Source organism: Triturus cristatus, chromosome 6 (assembly GCF_964204655.1).
Source record: "Triturus cristatus chromosome 6, aTriCri1.1, whole genome shotgun sequence".
Classification (NCBI taxonomy): domain Eukaryota; kingdom Metazoa; phylum Chordata; class Amphibia; order Caudata; family Salamandridae; genus Triturus; species Triturus cristatus.
The window spans coordinates 423,977,403-423,997,380 of record NC_140589.1 but is presented as its reverse complement, the minus strand read 5'-3'; the positions used below and the strand labels follow the sequence as shown (position 1 = coordinate 423,997,380).

General features: G+C 45.8%; 1 protein-coding gene across 3 annotated transcripts in view; it reads right to left on the bottom strand.

Annotated features, from left to right (window-relative positions):
* Positions 1-17,432: 17,432 nt before the first annotated feature.
* MCPH1 (microcephalin 1) overlaps positions 17,433-19,978 on the bottom strand; it is a 1,335,298-nt gene continuing 1,332,752 nt past the window's right edge. For all 3 annotated transcript variants that reach the window (XM_085610826.1, XM_085610823.1, XM_085610822.1), the window contains one exon: positions 17,433-17,949. In XM_085610826.1, coding sequence (XP_085466952.1) covers positions 17,900-17,949 — 50 coding nt within the window. In that variant the 3' untranslated portion in view covers positions 17,433-17,899. The remainder of the gene's footprint in view (positions 17,950-19,978) is intronic.

The window sequence follows — 19,978 nt, the reverse complement described above, 5'->3', positions numbered from 1 at the left end:
TGGAACCTACAAGATGGCAATTGAAAGTGTGTGATAAATTAAGCTGCCAAATTAAATGGATTAGTGATGGAACCTACAAGATGGCAATTGAAAGTGTGTGATAAATTAAGCTACCAAATTAAATGGATTAGTGATGGAACCTACAAGATGGCAATTGAAAGTGTGTGATAACTTAAACTGCCAAATTAAATGGATTAGTGATGGAACCTACAAGATGGCAATTGAAAGTGTGTGATAAATTAAACTGCCAAATTAAATGGATTAGTGAGCAGCGAAATTACTCGATAGGCTGTCAGATCCCCTTACTTAGGCATGACTGACAGTTGAGGAGTACTACACATATGAATCACAAATTACTACGGATCCCAACACAATCCATCATTGCAAACCTCTTTGCATTTTCTTGATTTTATGCTATTTTACTTTACTTTCTACTAATGTCAACATTTTAATGCTACAGAAAAGAAAATGCCGCACTGAATACACCAAGTAATGAAGCAGTAAAAAATGTGGATATGAAATGGAACCGTTAACCACTGATGAAGCCATGATAACTGTCTAGCCTTTTTCACTGTGATTTTGTAAAAGCAAGTTAAATGCAGCTGCAGCTTTATCTGAAGCTGCAAAACACCCCAAGAGATTTCCTTCACCATTTGCACGTAACAAACAAAGCGAAGGATTCAGAGGGCATCGGGTCTGAAATCACCATTTTTTATGTTAAACTATATCCAGTAAAAATATACTTGTGCGAGTATGAAAGCTTGTCAGTGACAACAGCCAGCAAACACACTTACACAGTGCAAAGAACACAGACCCACAGCCATTCAGATTAACGCTTTTCAAAATTGCCACAAAGAAAACTTATTAAGGGTACCTTTTATTTATACAATAAACCCAAACAGCCTATTCGCCCTTGCACTTAGAAGTGTAACTAGATACCACTGTAATCTCACGTTGGAATACCTGCTATCTCGCTTTCCTGTTGACCGAGTAAAGCAGCAGCAGGGTTCCTCCTCGGGGATCCCGTTCCTCAGTGCATGGTCAGCAGGGCTGCCTCTGGCGTTACGGGTGGGGGAGTGGAGCCACTCAGAGAAGTCACCCAGGAAGAGCAGCAGAAACACAACACTGCTCATCTAGCTGCCAACATAGAAGATGGACTTGCCTTGCTTGCTCTCTGCGATGAAATGTTAGGGGGCAGAAAAAAAAATCAGAATACCTTTAGATGGACATGTACCGGATTTGTAAAGATAATCGTGTGTCCATCAGTGTGGCGTTTCCATTGCAAACGTTGGGAAATGCTATGTTTATGTCAGAGGGTGGTCGGAGGGCGGGAGCAGCAAATGTGATGTTTTTAAAAAAAAGTTCTGAAATCAACAGATGACGAAATTAAGCATAAGGAGACCGTGCTTGACCGGTGCTCCTAAACCTTGACCGGAAGTGATGTGTCCGCTGCCTCGATGACTTAAGAGGCAGAAAAGAAGGCGGGGAGAAAGTGGTTATGTTGACTACAAGAGGTCTTGCAGACAGCGCATGTGCGCTGGTGCTCGACTTAAAAGTAAGACTCTCAAATGGTAGTAATAGTTCAGTTCAAAGCAAATTACAGATGCAACACTTTTCACACAAAGTACCTTGGATGAGTCGTGCACACAAACAAAAAGGGTCACAGGGAAGGTGATGCGTTGGTTCTTTAAACTCAGGGAAGGTGGTTCCTTGCTCCGGGGGAGGTGTGGCGTCAGTTTTTAACTGCTGCGTAGGGGAGGTAATGCGATGGTTCCTTCCTGGAGAGTAGGTGATGCGCTGGTTTCTTACTGTGTGGGGAGGTGATGCACTGGTTTCTTACTGCGTCTCCCAATGATGCGACAGATTTGGCACCTCGATGTGATACAACGATTCGGGACAATGCTTGGGTTCTTGCAGCCGCACAACAGGGCTTGCATCAGAATCGGTGCGGTGATTTCAAGCTTCGGAGATTGGTGCACTCGATGCAGCGATTTTTCAAGCCGCGGGCATGCGCTCCAACAATTTCTTTGGCGATGTATCAGAAACAGGTGTGGATGCGTCATGCTTCTTATTGTTGCTTTGCTTTTCCAGCTCCCAACAGCCAGAACAACTCCAGAGGCCCAGAACAGATACAGGCACCTCTTGGCCGGTCAGACCTCCCAGCAAAGAAGTTCAGGGGAGCTGGGGGTGAAGTCTTTGTGTCCCTGAGACTTCAGAACAGGAGGCAAGATCTTCCTCAAGCAGGGGACACAGCAAACAGCAATGTCCTTTTTCCCTTTCCTTGGCAGAAAATAGCCACTGCAGGCCAAGCCCAGACAGCAAACAGCACAGAGGCAGTATTCATCTTCAGTTTCTCCAGCTCTTTTCCTTGGCAAAGGTTCCTCTTGATTCCCAGAAGTGATCTTTAAAGTCTTTTCTATCCTTGAGACTTCCAACAGGAGGCAATCTCTACTTCAAGCCCTTGGAGAAAACTCTAACAGCAGGATGATGAACGCACAGTCCAGTCCTTTCCCTACCCAAGACAGAAGCAACTACTGCAGACCAACCCCAACAGCACATAGGGAAGGAGTAGTACCTGTCAGAGTCTACTAACATTTCTGCAGGAACGTCATGCAAATGATGAAAGGTCCTCAACCTCTCCTGGTCACCTATTGCACCCAACCGAGTCAAAGTACCAACAGTTATCAGGGGAAGAAGGGAGAAAAGTAAGGAGGGAAACAAAAGGTACCACGTTGCACCACACTCTGGGATAAAAACCTGTCAGCCAAGAGAAATCTCTGTTAAAGGAAAAGGACAGAAAAACAGAGTAAGTATGTAATATGATTCTAATCCTATAATCTAGTCTGTTCTATGTGCGTATGTAACTACCTGGATAATTCCCTTCTTCCTTACTTTCTGGTGACAGGTGTAAGCAAAGGGTTGGTTAAACTACAATGGAAAAAGGTACAAAAATAAGGTGTGCTAAATAGTAGAACATTGTCTAGGAAAACTTGTAAAAAACAACTGAACAGAAACCCACCTAAAGATGTATAAATAGTGGAGGAAGTTGAACCATAAGGTATTCTGAGATGATATTGTTTGTGCAATGTTTAATCCACCTTATATTCAGGCAGATCTAGCTTTTTACTTGTATTTCCGGAATCTACAGGAATTCAAAATATTCTCAGCAGCAGACCTCCATAGACTCGGAGCCAGATAAGTAAATTAAACTATTCAAATTATACGTATTTGTGTCAGCGCAGCCGCACGGTTACTGTGAGTAAAACAGGCTTTCTTTCCTCTTTTTGTATACTTGCTGGTAGGAAGAATCTCCCCGGGGGACTGGAAGTAGCAGAAAGCGAGACCGCAGCAGAAGTGGCCACCCAATGCAGAAACGAAGACTCGACTCAGTGACGGGAAGCCAACGCCAAGTGATAGAATGTGACCCGGAAGAGGAGTGCTTGTTTCCCGCAGGAGGGCGCGAAGCGTTACCGCTCGGGATCAGAGAGCCTTTGACTGCCCTGGCCGGCTGCCGCGCACGCGTGCTAGCGGGGGCCGGCCATTTTGGTAGTTCAATAGGAATCTGAGCGCGTCCGATTGGCAAGCCTGACAGTACTCCTCCTCCAGCTTTCCTGGTCCTTCTTCCTGGCAGGATCCTTAGTTCAGCAGTGATCTAAAATTCTAGTGCCTGGGCCCCTCTTTTTATATAGTATATCTGTGTGTTCTCTCCTAGCCCAGGGCTCTGAGCCCAATCCAAACCAGTTCTGGGGGGCACTTTGCAAGTGCACAACAACCTCCATTGTCAGTCAGAATCCCGGCTCCAGACACACCACAGGGGAGCTGAGCCATCATTGTGGAAGGCAGGCACAGCCCTATTCAGGTACAGGTGCTACTCCTCCCACCACTCCAAATGCAGACCAGGCCTATTCAGCCTAACGCTGACTCATCCAGACTCTCTGGAGCCACTGCACATCCCCAGCCTCTGTCACATCCTAGCAGAGGCACACTGGAAGGCTAAGCAAGAAAATACCTACTTTCTAAAAGTGGTATTTTCAAACACAGAATGTAAAACTCACCTTCACTAAAAGATGTGTTTTAACATTCTGAGTTCAGGAATACTAAACGTTATTTTCCTACTTTGTTCCCAGGGGTAGTTATGTTTATAAGATGTTATAAGCAAACTCCCCATTCTATACTATGAGAATAGGTAGCCTTGCAATAGTGAAAAATTAAATTGGCAATATTTCACTATCAGGACATGCCATACACACCCAGGGCATGTCCTACCTTTCACATACACTGCACCCTACCCACAGAGATACCTTGGGCCTACATTAGGGGGTGACTAACATGTAAGAAAAGGGAAGGTCAGGGACTGGCAAGTGTGTGCACTTGCCAAGTTGACATGGTAGTACCAGACTGCACACAGGCTCTGCAATGGAAGGCCTGAATTACATGTACAGGCTGCTTATTTGGGTGGCACAATCAGTGTTGCAGGCCCACTAGCAGCATTTGATTTACAGGCCCTGGGCACACACAGTGCACTGTACTAGGGACTAACTAGTAAATAAAATCAGCCAATTATAGAAACACCAATCCATACATACAATTTACAAGGAGAGCATATGCACTTTAGCACTGATCAGCAGTGGTAAAGTGCCCAGAGTCATAAAACCAACAAAAACAGGTCAGAAACAGAAGGCCACAAAGCAAAATATCTGGGGATAAACCTGCTGTAAAAGCCAGGAATAACAGGAAGATTATAGCCAAACAGATGATTAACTTTTCTAAATATCTCCAACAGTAATCCACTATCTACTCTGTTCATGTCTCCAATATGCAATATGCCTTGCATTGGAAACAACACCATTAGTAAAGTGTCAACGACAAGTGTTACGAAAGGGACAGTCATTGCTGACATACACACATTGACACTGCTGTTCAATGGAAAGACGTATCAGGTCAGGGAATTACCTCAGTCACCATGTCTCATAGTATACATGTAACAGCTATCAGGGCTACTAGTGGGACATATCACTCTTTCTGGGAACATCCATGAATCAGCAGGTCACCAGTGACATAACTCTGTGAATCTGTTCTACTGCCACAATAACTCTGTCCCATGCTAGGCCATGGTCCAGACTGCCCGCATATCAATGGCAGGCCTTGCTCTCCGCAGGCTGAGGCTGAACCTCACTTTCCTATCCAAATCAATACTGAAATTTTAAACTTCTGGCCATTCCATATATGAACAATGTTTGTTTGACACTCAGAAGGGGTCTGTGGGGTATAGCTACCTACCAGACCACTGTTTTACAAAGTCTGATATGGGCTGATTTGATAAGTGGGATGGTACACTTGGCTAACATCCTTCTCGGATGTCTATAACAGTATACAGACATGGCTCATGGTATGAACCCATACATTACAAATTCACATATACCATGATGTTACTGCAAGAATCATTGTAGCTACTGTACTCAGAGCCATATTGTGCCTAGGGGAACAGAAAGAAATAAGTTGAACAGAGTAAATAACTGTACTTGAAATAGTTACCTGTTCCTCTGGAGAGTCAAAGAGCTGAGAATAGAGGGGAAGGACCTCATCTAGTAGGGTCTCCAGCTCCTCTGGAGTCAAGTGAAAGGCCCTCCTCTCCCCTGAAGTGCGTGACATTACTGCTCCCAAACGTTAAAAAACGGCAGCTATAATGGGGGAGATGTTGATAGCAGCAGTTCAAGGATGCAAGTGAGCTATTTTTCAACCACCGAGTACTTGTACATCACATATGCAGTCATCAGCGTAGGTGTACACAGCCATTGGCCCGCGACCGTCACTATCCCCAGCGTTAGCAATGGCTGCAATCAGCGTGCATGCGAGCGGTCACTGCATGTCCTTTTAGCGAGGTCAGGTAGCGTAGAGAGGCCAAATGTGCGCATTACATGGTCTGCTACCTCAGTATAGTGGAAATTCACAATCTTCTGAATTGATGATTTGCACGGGTATGTTACAGACCTGTGAATGGCACCTTGGGTTATTCAAGAAATGACAATGATAATGCAAAATGTGTACTGCTTCATGAAGCATAGATGTTCAGACACATGACTTTTGACTTATTTTTTCACGTGTTACTCTGCACACTGTGACCCGAATACATTTTTGTGTTGCTCTTTACATAAATACCCTGGGAGAGGGAGGAGACGCCAGCCACCTGTGTACTGGCTATTTCCAGACCTACACACCATGGAAGAATGTCATCAGTTGGAGCCTGACCTCCTACCTCACGTCAATAATCCTACATCAATACCCCCACTAGTGCAACTCATGTCAGTTTTGCATGTTTTGGCCACAGGCTCATTTCAATTCACCAATGCTATTTCTGGTGAAATGTCACAACTGAAGTTCAGTATGGTCCTCGCAGAGGTGCTTACAGCAATGTTAAAACATGTGGGCAACTACATCCAGTTTCCCAGACGTGAGGATCTAGCCACTGTGCAGGTGGATTTCTATGGATTAGGACACATCCCAAATGTGTTTGGATCTATAGTGACACCCATATTGGCTTAGTACCACCACACAACATGCAGCAAGTCTACCGGAACAGGAGCCTGTGCCCGGGTTCCCAGGATCTGCCCATGATGCCTACGTACTGCGGAACAGCACCATACCCTAGCTGATGTCACAACTACTACCGGAGAGGGCCTGACTTGTAGGTAAGTGTGATTGTTCCTAACTTTGTTTGGGAAATGTCAGGTAGCATGATCTGAAAGTGTGTAACTAAATGTTGACGTACTGCCTGTCTTCAATTTAGAAGACTTATCATATTCCAACCACCCATGGTTGTTGGCACCGCTGAGGAATCCTACGATGCCAGGGGAAGTCCGTTTCGATGAGGCCCGAACACGGTGGTCACTGGAGTGGGCTTTGGGCTCCTAAATACCAGATTCAGATGTCTGGACCGGACTGGGAGAGCCCTCCTCTACTCACCCCGGAAGGTGTTTAAGATCACCATGGCCTGCTGCATACTCCACAACATTGCTCAGTGACAGAACATCCCTTTCATCACAGAGGATGCAGGCCTTGAAGACCCACTGGGTGGGGACCCTGGAATGCCAAATGAATGTGATGACAGTAGTGAAGAAGAAGGAGCGGACTTGCGTCAGGAACTCATCAGAACTACTTCTCCTAAGTGTAAATATGGTGAGAGATGTGATGACTTTGACTAGTCTTGCAACTCTTGTAGTGATGTTGTGAGGAGGATGTTAAGGTTACATGCTAGAAATATAAAGGTCTGACAATAGCTTGGGAAAGGTGTTTGTTTTGTAAATGCAGCTTAGTTCAGCTATAAATGTTGTTTTGGACTGTGGAAACTGGAAGTTGACAATGAGATGTGTGTCATATGTCTGTTTCTTTATCTAGTCTCTGTGTGTTGATCTGTTGTAGGCCTCTTCACCATGTCATCTTCATTTGGACATTTCAGAGTTGTGACATTAGTAGTTATATGTTGCTGTTCAGATATGAAAATTGGGCATGGAGCGGTTCTGGGAATGTCTGTCACAGAGTTTGAGTGTACAAAGCTGGTATCAAGACAACTTGCACAGCGATAGAATGGAAGTTACCTGGCTTCCATTGGACTTGTTCCTTGTTGTGCGTTGGTCCTAATGCAATTTGGGTGCCATCATGTGATCCAACACAATGTTGTGCCCAATTTATGCTATCCTGCCTTCACCTGGGCTAATTCCACATTGTGTATGAACTGGATGTTGATGTTGATGTGTCTCCTCATTGTAAGCCAATGTGCTTGTAGCACATCACTGACATTTGTTAGTGACATTTCACCAAATGCAAGCAAGCTGGTCAGAAACATTTGTATTGAAGTGTCTGTTAAGATTTATTTGATGTAGGATTCCATTTGTGAGGTAGGTAATCTGGCTCCAACTGATGATGTAGACCTAAGTGATTGTTGCATATTGTGTGGGAAATTGTCAGATGTATCCCCTCCTTCCATGTTGTGAAAGTCTGCAGGTGATGATGCGATCAGTGACCCAGAATAACCGAGTCATGTCTTATTTGCTATGCCTCTGACATCATGTCAGCCTATGAATTGAACAATGAAATAAAGATGTTCTCAGCCCAGACACTTGTATGTATGTGTTGTTGTCCCTAGTTTTGACATTGCAAAGTTCACAGGGTAGTGCATTCACATTGTCATCTGTGAGAATTACAACAGGAGACATTGCTTTGGAGACATGTGTTTTTAATGAAGTGAACAAGGCCTTGGAATCTACAGTAAAAGCAATAGTACCAAAAAAAGAGAAGTCTTCAGTCATGGTGGATGAAAACATTGTAGTAGAGTTCAAATGGAAACGAGTCTAAATCCAACATATTCCTCGCATCAGATTTGGGAAAGTGGGCAGGAATAGTCTAACAAAGTAAATGTGTAGCACACACAGAAGGACATTAGGGGCATGGTTTCTTCCTGGTGGGGTGAGTGTCCTGCCATCTTGAGCTCCTTGGGTTTTGGGTGGACGTCCTCTTTTTTTGACAGAGGCGGGATCTGGAGCTGCTAAGACGGAGGTGCTTGAAGGCGTGGGCTCACCCGACAGGGCTTGGCTGCAGCAGATGTGGATGGTGGGGATTTACTTGGACCACAGGAAGGGGTAGATGCTGGTGAAAAAGCCCTGCAGAGGGTGGTGTTAATGTCCACAGCACCCCCTCCAGGAGGCCACCTCGGTGCTGATGCTGGCCACCTCAGTGTGGATGTCAACAATTTCCCTGTATGTGTCCCTATGCAGCTCCTTCATTTCCTGAATTTCAGTCAAAACCTGGCCCACGACACTTTGGGAGTCCTGGTAGACTTCCAGGACTTAAGTGAGGTCTGCCTGGTTGACCGGGACCTCAGTGGGCTCACTCTGTGTGCCCATAGTTACCCTCCCACTACACCTCCCACGGCCCTGTGCCCTTGGCGCAGACTGCACCCTCCCACTGCGTCCTGGTTCCTCCGTGACTGGGGTGGTATTAGCTACCGAAGAATCAAGGACTGAGGGGCACAGGATGGTACTGACTGTGCTAGGTGCACAGGTTGGGGGTACAGTGGTTGGCTGTGTTATTTCAACGGTGGTGGGAGGTTTTGTAGTGGGCAAAGTGAGCCCCTCTGTTGGTGTCTGCCCAGGCTGCCCAGATGGGCCAGGACTATCATCCACGTCCACCTCTTCAGGAGCGTTGTCATCACTGAGGACTTTGTGGGGTGGAGGGGAACTCTGTTTAGCTTCCAACCTCTGTGTAGGTGCAGTGGTAGATAGACCTGTTGAGAGCTAGAGAACATTGTTAATGGAAGTGAGGTATCTACATCAACATTATTTGAGTCAAGTTAAATGGGGACCTAAAACGGAACAAAATATAGATTAGTATTCTCATCTAGTTGCATGGAGTTGAAGTTGGTTACTAGACATCTGTAGACATTCATAAGATGTAGTAGATTTCCTCAGCACATTAGTTGTGCAGATATGTGGCATTTTGTCTTTAGGGATAGACATGACATCTCCAAAACTTTGCTACAAACACAATTTGGTCCTAACGTGTATTTGTCCATTCCAATGTCTAGTTGTGACTAATACAGGCAAACACCAAGCATGGTTATATATATTTAGCATTATTCCTCATGTGAGAAGTGCAGAGTCAGGGGTCACCTGTAACTGCTAATCAGGTGAGTTTCCTTCATGGCTGACATATATTAGTGGTACACAGTTGTTATGGTGTTACTGATGCCATCATTAGTGTGAGTTGATGGGTCCAAGACACCATCAGGCAAAGTATTCAGATGTATATCTGAGTGGAGCATTGTCTTTACATTGCACAGTCCATGATGAATGAACATCACTAGTCACATGGCAGACAAGTGAGAAAGGCAAAAGGACTTATCAGCTTGGTTATAGTTGTAGTGACAGGGCCTAATGGCAGTTGTAGTCAGTTCAAGGTCACTTTACCAACACTTGAGTATTGGTAACCTGCGTGATAAGCGAACTTCAGTAGTGACATGGAAGACAAGTGAGAAGGGCAAAAGGAGTGTATCAGCTTGGTTAGAGTTGGAGTTGCAAGGCATTATGGTAGTGGCACTTTAGCAACACTTGACAAACGATCAGTGTAACATAGCTGTTGGCAACAAGCATTTGGGATGGAGCATAAATTTACTTTTTTTCACATAATATGGGTCCTGTATAGATATTTTGATGGTAATACAGTTACAGACAGCATTGTAACATGTGGCATGTTATGGATTTGGATACACATGCTCTTCTATGCAGCAATACACACTGCCACAAACAAAATAACATCTCAGATACTTTGGGGGTGATTTACTAAGCTTTTGCACCGTGTTTGCATCACAAATGTGATGCAAAAAGACGCAAAATCTTTTTTTTCTAATTTACTTTCCAGGGCTAGACTTGTTTAGTGCTGGAAATAACGTAAAAGTAATGCGAAGCACCGCATAGCGCTGCTTCGCATTACTTTGCGCCTTTGGGGCGTGCCAAGGGCGGTGCATGGGCGTTTCCATGCAACCACCCAAGGTTTCTCACGCTAAACCCAATTTACTAAACACAGTAAATGTAAGTGTTGCTAAAGTGCCAACTGTGCCCTTTTGAACTAGGCACAAGGAAGGAGAAATGCTTTAATTTCTCCTTCCTTTTCAGACTTTGCAAGTGTTCTGCACTGTGCAGCACGCATACAAATTGGAAAAAGCTTTCCCTCGTGTCTAGGCATAGAATTTTGTACAGGAATGGTATCCTTCCTGTACAAAACCTATGCTGGACTCACACACATAAACCTTAGGGCTATGGCGCTAAGATGTGTGGGTGGCGCACCGGAGCTGTGAAAAGGGAGGAGAGAGCCATATCTTTGAAAATATGGCGCTCTCCTGCCCCCTCCCTGTTGCGCAATGCAGCGCAGCCTCGCGTGAGGCTGTGCTGTGTGAATTTTTCGTAAATCTCCCCCTTTGAGTATTGCTTGTTCGGAAAGTAGATAGAGAAGAGGATAGGAACAGCAGATTTGAGAGCAAAGAGGACATTGTGATATTGTGGCAGTCAGTGAAGTGTAACTTGCCAGAGTACAATCCCCCTTAATTCCTGACAAGCCCTCAGAATGCAAGATTGCTAAGACCCTCTTCTCCCAGGGTAAGAGTTGTAGTGGTGTGCTGGGAAGGCCACTGCCAGTCCTCAGGGCCTCCAGGTGGTGGTGGTTGTACTTGGCCCGTACCTTCTTCCTGAGGTCTTTCAACCTCTTCTTAATGTCTCCCTGTGTATGCAGGGTGTTATCAACAACATTCACTTTGTTGGCTATCCTGTCCCACGTTTCTATGTTCCTATTGTGTGGAGTATGCTGTTCTTGGGACCCAAAAATGACTTTACTCTAATGATTTCATCCACCATGACTATCAACTCTTGTTCAGTGAAGCAGGGTTTTTTTTTTTTAGCAGACATGGTGAACAGTACAAAATATGTGATTGGAGAACAAACAAGTGAAAGAGGTAAAAAGGTGCACAAAATATTAAAAATATACAGGTGGTGGAGAGTGCTAAAGTGAAGATGAAAATGTGTAGCAGTGAAAATGGCTGGTTGGCTGTATTGCTGTGCCACAGTTGTGGAGCAAAGAATGCTGGTCAGGGATGGGGTGTGTTTTATAGTGTGATGTGCAGGCGTGTCCACTTGCCACAGCACATCAGATGTGTAGTTTTTTTAATCCATCCAATGTTTACAGTTTTTTTTGTTTTAGGGTGCACACAGTGGTGGTTAACCGCTGTTTGTTGAGCACCACGGTGAGATCGCGAGTACGACTGTGTAATCGTAATACGCTCGGCGGGTGAAACGCGGACCAGGGGGCATCATAGGATGCACTGCTCTCAATACCTTGGCTGCGGTCAGCTTTTCAGACAGCACCACTCATAATAGGGCTGGCGGTAGCTTAACGACTCATCGGTGGCGTGGACGCGGTTCTCAGGTGGTCAGACCATCAAACTCGTTATCAGGCCCTAAGACAGCAGAAACCGGAAACTTGAACTAAGGTAAATGGGAAGAAAGTAGGCACTGGTAAAAAGTTAAATAAAGAAGGAGTGAAAGTTCAGGGATCAAAAATGCACTAAATAGTCCTGGCTTGGAAATCAAGTGCTAGTTCAAAGAACAAGGAAACACTAAACTTCAGGAACTCATGAAAGAAGGGGTCAGTCAAACAGGAGCACACCTAAATCTCTGGAACCTTCAGGAAACAAGGATGGCAAAACCTCAGGGGTCAGGCAAACACGAACACTGCTACCATGAACAATGCTGGACTGAAGGGAATTGGGTCTTAAGAGAGCTCACTGTGATCATATTCATCAGGTTTGAGCAGGCTAGCACCTGCCAGCCATAGGTGTGCTAAATTCCTCCACCCATTCTTGGCCTGCGGGTATGGAGACAAGCAATGAGCAGGTAATTCTAGGTACTGGAGTGTTTAGCTTCAACAAAACCCGACACTAATCAGGAATTTTTGAATAGCATCTGTTGGAAACGGGTAGCGTGGTGCAGAGCGGGTGGGCCAAACTCTGGAGGAATGTGCAAAGCATCCACGCAGTACACACAGGCGACACACAAGGCACACTACAAAAAGAGACGCTACACAAGTTTGTGTGAAAATAACTTTTGTATTGTCAAAACACAGTATGTTGGGTGATCTCTACACGGCGCCAACTGGCGCTGGGTCAAAAGGTACAGGGGGGAATTATATACAGGGCAGGGCCAATCGGGCCCCTGCCGGAACTATTGCGACATAGAAGACAATAAAAATAAGTCCATCAGCCTCAAACCTGCGGACATAAAAATTAGGCAGAGCTCACGAGGCAGAAATCAGAGTAGGCAGTTCATTGGCACATCAAAACCTGGCAGCTAAACATAGCGCTGCACATAGCCAATCAATAGCGCGTCACATAGAGCCTTTTAACATAGCGCTGCACATAGCAAGGCAATAGCGCTTTAAAACATGGCATCGGACATAGCGCTGCACATAGCAAGGCAATGGCGCTCTAAAACATGGCATCTAACATAGCATTGCACATAGCAAGGCAGGAGCGCTTTAAAACATAGCATTTGACATAGCGCTGCACATAGCAAGGCAGTAGCGCTTTAAAACATAGCATTTGACATAGCACTGCACATAGCAAGGCAGTAGCGCTTTAAAACATAGCATTTACCATAGCACTGTACATAGCAATTTAATAGCGCTTTAACATCCAAGGCATAGGAACATAGCGCCGCACAGAGCAATAATTCCCCAGCGCTAAATATGGCATGGAACCCAAGCGCTACACATCTAATTGATCGCAGCGCTCCAACGGGGCCTTAAGCTTGGTCTTCACCTTCTACATGTCCCCCTAACGAAGTAACCGTGCCGCATTAGGCCAACCCGTCAGGGGCTCGGTATGAGTCTCTCTCCTGGACTCAGTAACAGTCTTGCCCCCTCGGTGCAGTTGCCCACGCTCTCGTGGTGCCCTGTGATGAGCGACAGGGCACTAGCAGTACTGAGTGTAGGTGCGAGCCCCACTCCGGGGCTGAGGGGGGAGAAGGAATATGCCCCAAACCATTGCCTGTGGGAGCCCCTCTTCGGAGACTCCCGAGTTCACGATGCCCAGAGCCGTTGCAGCGGCACACTGCCAGGCGGGGCCGCTGGAGAGTCCCACGGGGGCAGGCACCGACAATGTGCCCCGGTACACCCCCCCCAACCATCCACAAGTAGAGCCCCACTCACCGGCTCCCGGGCAGGTTTCAGGCGTCTCGTGTGGTAGGTGCAGCCCGCGGGGCTCTCCTCCGCTCCGGGAGAGCTCCGATCGCAGCGGCGCCCACTCCAGCTTCACCCGGGCCCCCTCCTGGGACCCGGGACTACGGCGCAGACTCCACCCGGCTCCCGACGACGGCGGCTGCACCCGGGGCTCTCCTCAGTGCGCAGAGAGACCCCCGGGCGGCCGTACCTCTTCTCGGCAGTTCTCCTCGATTGCGGGGCATCAACCGGAGGGGTGGGCTCCCGCTCCGGTCTCTTCCGGCTTCACCCGGGCCCCCTCCTGGGACCCGAGACTTCTGGTCCTCGGCTGGGGGAGGCGGGGTAGGCTCCCGTCCTCCCTCTCGACTTACTCCAGCAGCCAATCCTGGCTCAGCTTCCCGGGGGCGCGGACAATGACGCGGCCGGCACCCAGGTCGCTGAGTAATGCTTGCTTGCGCATTCCAGGCCTCGGACGGCCCGCGCTGAAGCCGCGGCGGCCCTCCCTGGGCCTCGGGGGCTGCGGCAGCGCACTGGGCACAGCGCTTCCTTTCTTCTCCCGCGCTGAGGGGTAGGCTCCCTCCAAACTCGTACTCCAGAGCGGGACGGGCACCGGCGACAGTCCTCCAATGCCGGGTGGGCTCCCACTGTTGTAAATAAGCGCCGAGGCAGTTGGCACTCACGCAGAAGGGCGCCCGCTCCTCCCAACGCTATGGGGGCCGTGGATATAGCGCTTCCCAGGCGCTAAGTAGCAGGCAGCTGGGATTCCCACACTCACCAGCAGGGCACAGTCACTTAGAATTGTAGCGCTCACCGGATATAGCGCTCTCCTTCCACAGGCAGCTTGTAAATAGCGCTCTCTCTCCGCAAGGACTGCAGTCCGGGTCCCACGAGGTGCTTGCTGGTTCCTGCGTCCTGGGTTGAGGGTTTCTCAAGGGGGGGGGAAGTTGAGTTGGTGGCTGAAGGCGGACTAATTAGTCTCTGCCCGTCGTTCCTGGGTTCTCCGCTCGCTGGGCCAGATCAGTGGGTTAGTTCAGGATCCCTCACTCACTTAAAAGGCAGCACCTAAGCTCTGTCACTTTCAGAGGCATATGTCCCTGACTAAACCCTACCACCTAAAACTCCTGTGTAGGCTTCTCCCGGTTTGCTTTGCCCCAACTATAGCTTTCCCTCGCCCTGTGGACAGTAGAGGGGGGTAGGTAGGCTTAGGGCCCAGCACACAGGCCCATGTGGCGGTAACCCCTGGCAGCAGGTCCCCTCTCTCTCAGGTCCACCCTCTGACTGAGCACATGGCAGCCCAGCTCCGCCCTTTATACGCCCCTCACCCCACCTTCCAGACAGTGCCAGAAGCTTCTAGAAGCGTCTGGGGAGACTGGCTCTAACTGGCCTAGGGGGAGGGGTAGAGCACCCTGGGTGCCAGGCTTCCCTCCAAAAGCTGGGGTTGCTGGGAAATAACCACTAGACTGTTAACCCAGCTCAGTCAAACGGTGCAACCACACAGTTTTGGCATCCATTTTAAAAATTACATGTTTAAAATGGGGAAACTCAGTCTGCATACATTATCACACAGCTTTCAATCTTGCATTTACACATCATGCGATTTCCCAGAAAAGCGAAAAATTTCGGGGAAAAAGGGCCAAGTCCAACAGCATCCAAGAGCTTGGAAATCGGTACTTGGGAATAGAAGGTCAGGAAGCTTATTTGAACACTGGAAAGTCTCACAATTAGGCCCCCTGGTGCTAGGCACGAGAGCACAAGGAGTGAATTGTGGCATGCACAGCCTTTTTTTAAACTTTTTTTATCAGAATAGTTTATTGAATTTTAGAATGAAAAAACAATACAGAAAAGAACACCTCAATGGTACATAGTATATTGGAAGAGTGAAATACCTCGTTCAATGAAAAATGTATCTATAGAAGTTAAACATTGAAAAAGGAAAACGCCCTATTTACAACACTAAGTTAGCATAAACAAGATCCTTTTTATTAAGCAAGCTTGTCGTTTCTGCTGCGCTGCACACGACACTGTTGTTATGTGTTATTCATTTTAGAAATGCTGACTCGACTTTGCCTTACAGGATAACAAACTGTTGTTTCACATTCTTAACCGTGAAATGTGCCCTTGGTCTGTACATCATGCAAAGAACGCGTCTGGGTCACTAGAAGGTACAGAGTGTTGTGTTTAGATTGATTGTACCACTTGTTAGACATATCATGCATACAGCTGCCAATATCTGAAGGACAAGCGTCTTTAATATTGCAGAACAGTTTGGTTTTACATTCATTCGAACAGAAGAGCTGATGCATGCTGTGAGAGCTGATCCTTTGATGTGATTCTACTAAGCTGATCTATACGGTATGGGGTCCCCCCTATTAGCATAAGAGACCTTCTAATAGTCTAATAATAATAATGTATTAGAGTATAGTGAAAGGAGTGTGGCCGTAGACCACTGTCATTAATAGTATGATTGCTCCTTTCATTTTATATGGTATTGTAATAATGCTTATGGTTCTGATCTGTACTGTTAGTCTGCTAGTGTTAGCCAAAGTACTGCATCTTAGGACGCGAGGTTTATAAAATAAACTCTTTAAACTTTACCGTGTCTGTATTATTATGTTGTGGACTAACAAATAAGTACGAACAGGTATTTCGGATTCCCACCACTCCTGAGAAATATCTAAGTCGCTTGTTCTGGTTTGTCTATACATTGGGACCACCTAGCTAGATCTAGGTTAACAAATGGGATACTAAGCTAGTCGGATAAGGGGTTCTGGGGGGAGTTTTCTGGTACACCACAATTCTCTGAGGTCCTGGTCTCCTGCGCATAGTTCTGTGCAAAAGCAGAATCCCTGCAATTTTCTATAGCATGGTGATCATTCATTAAAAAAAAAAACTATTTATAAGAGAAAACTGTTCAGGCCTTAACATGTGTAGTGCATAATAACAAGTCAATGATTGTAGTTATTTGCCTTGTCTCAAGATCGCTGTAAACTAACACTCGCACTCACTTTCATTCTGGATTGCCTGAAAATTCGAGTGAGAAGGACAAAATTAGCTTTGTTTCAGTGAACTTTTTTCATACGTATAGACAATTGTGTAAGTCTTCGCACCAAGAAGTGAAATGGTGTATTATGCATCTACAAAATACCTCTGTCTCCCAATACGCCAAAACTGCAGAACTGACAGCTTGCATTTTTCCCCTAGAACCAGTATCATGTACAGACTCCGCATCAGAGCAATGACAAGGAACTAGGTGCCTGCATCAGGGTAAACATTATCCATCAATATTATGGCATGCAAGCATATGGATGTTTCTAAAAGATAACAGGGTCATTTGTTTGAATCATATTATTTTGATCTCTAGGTAATGACCTTTCAATGTGTTTATGTGTCAATTTGTAAAAACATTACAAAGTGGTCATTTTTCATGGATGTCATTAGCATCGTTTATATATTTAGTGATAAATTGTTTCATAGCCAATATATTTAAAAGGAAGCGTTGAAGGGGTTGCTTCAGCCTCCAAAAGAAATATTTGATAAATATTTTACATCTACTATTTCCTAACAGAGCTAAGTTAGATCAGTTGAGAAACTTCCTGGCTAATGGCTGCTCAGAGCCTGGCAAATGAAATACCAGATGTAGTACTTGAGCTATAACGTGTTTAAAGTGACACCTGTTTTTTGCTTTCATATTTTATTTATTATAAATAAAAAGCGATTCACATTTCATAATCTTACAGAAACATAAAATACAGAATTACAAAATCGGACATTCACAACAGTGATGTTACCCTTATTTACAAATCAGTGTCTTTTTTTTCTAAATAAAAACAATGTTTAAAAGTTCCGTTTTCACATTATTATGGGAACTGGTTAATATACATTTTGTTGGCAAGATTTGGCACTTTACCTAAATAGGACAGTTATTTTACAGCATTACTTTTTCATGAAACAGCATTTTAGTATAATACAACAAAACAAATGTGTTTCTGCGTACCCAAACATTTAAATAAGGTTAATATTACAGTACTTTTGATCTAAAAAAAAAAAAAACACGTCTGAAGTAGAATGCAGTCTTTGTGCAGATAATGAAGCCCATCGTTTTTCCACGACCTTCGACCTCCATGCGCTCTCCGGCTCAGTGCTAGAGGTAGTAGCTTTCCAAGGAGCAGATCCGGTGCTGGCTGATTGAATCTAGAAACAAAGATAGAAAGAACATTAGTAGTTCACTTTTTTAGCACTTCATGTGCTTCACCATATTATCCTTGTTCAGGCGCTTAACCTGTGTCGTCTACCTATGGACCGCTGACAGCAGCACTTCTGCATACAAAATAACTCATTAATTTTACTTCTAATAATTCTGGTCCCGATTTTCAAAACTATTTTAGTAAGTTAGACTTACATTCACAATTAGACTCTCTTACAAGTACAAAGTCATGGCAGCTATTTTGAAAAATGTTTTGCGCTCTTAAAAGGGTTTACTCATGAAAAAATCTACCAGAAGAGGAAGGGGTGACCACAGAGTGAGCATTTCAGGGTGAAAAAGCTCCTATATTTTGACTACCCTTTGCTTTACCTAGACATTCTGCTGCATGTGTATTTTTGTTTCCATAACAATTTGTCAAGTTTTCTGAAACCTCTATAAAATGGGAAATGCCATTCAGAACACGTATATATGAGATCCGCTGAAAAGATGGACAGCAGAGTTCTGATGGGTCTGGACATCGGACTCTTAAGGACAGTCAGTGTTCGATGCATGAGATGCCACATCGTGGTGACTATAGACAACATGACTGCATATTCCTTTTCCCGTATCTCATGAGAGGGTGGCAGATGTGCATTTAACCACCTCTCAAATTATCTACTGGACCTCCATGCGTTCTGGAGGGACCAACTTGGAAAGCTGTGGCATGGCATAGTATCAGCAGAGCATAAAAAGACAGGTCTGCATTCTTTACCACCCTTTTAATTGAATGACTGGTATCCTTCCACTATTCACATTCAGGAAGTTACTTTTTTGTCAGAACCCCTTTCAGAGGACCTCAGGGCACACAGGAACTACTGGGCCCAACTGTGGTGGTTGACGCTTTTTACCCCTAATGTGCTGGGGCCCGACCTACTATCCTGAACAGGGCCAAGTACACCTTCAGTACTTGATTTTCAGTGGTAGCTGTGGACGAGCAGTCAAAGGCTTACTTCAGGAGAAGTGTAGATACAGGTAAGTGAACACGACTCACAACTCAACGTGCAAAGGGCAAACAATACAAACAATAAATCAATGACCAGTCAAATACTTGCTATTATAAGAAAAATAAGTATGTTATTTCTAACTCTACACACACACAAAGGGATAACGATTGGCACAAGCAATAACACAGTCCTCCTGAGGCTCTAGTAGTTGTCAGGCACATCCCTGTCCCATCCTCTTCATTGTAACCTGCTCTAGGTTATTGCCCATTTACTGGTGGACACACCCAGGTAATGCTCACTAACAGGCCGTATTCAAGAGATCTCTTTTGGCTCTTCAGGAATTAGTCAAGTGTCTATGGTGCTGTGGCACCTTTAGCAGTGAGTCCCTGGGGTCCAACAGGCCCAGTTCGTGTCTAGCCAGCTCCTGCAGCACGGGGATGTTCAGCATTACAGCAGGTGCCCTGAGTGCGGGCAGCCATGAGTTCTGATCCTGCTGGGAGAAATCAGGCTGCTCGTGGTCTACAGGAGAGCACCAAGCAGTGCAGGCTCCTGAAAGGCGCTGCTGGCTTCTCAAGTTAACGGAGCAGCTCCCAGCTCACGAAGACAGGATGAGTCCGCTTTCCCCAGCTTGGGGGGGTGGGTTAGGGGGGAGGAGGGAACCTTTCTTCAGCTCCTGACTGTAGCCCGGCGAGCGTGCATCGTCATACTCCCAGCCTCAGTCTTTTCCTCGTGCAATGGCCCAAACTTCTTGGCAATGTAGATACTGGCTGCGCATCCTGGCATGCGGGGTTGCTGAGGTACATGTTATGTCCTAATGCGGCTTGACCAATCATCCTTATCGTGCGTGTTGACTAAAACGCGTTCCTCAGGAGTACCACATACAATGACCCCATGTAGCATCCGAAGCCTGCAAACGCTTAATGTAAAACTTTTGCTGAGCCACACAATCAAGAAATGCACTACCAATGGAGTGCTTCTTCTGGTTAAAAACCGTTTATCGGGCCACCAAGAACACCAAAAAGTGCTCATCATC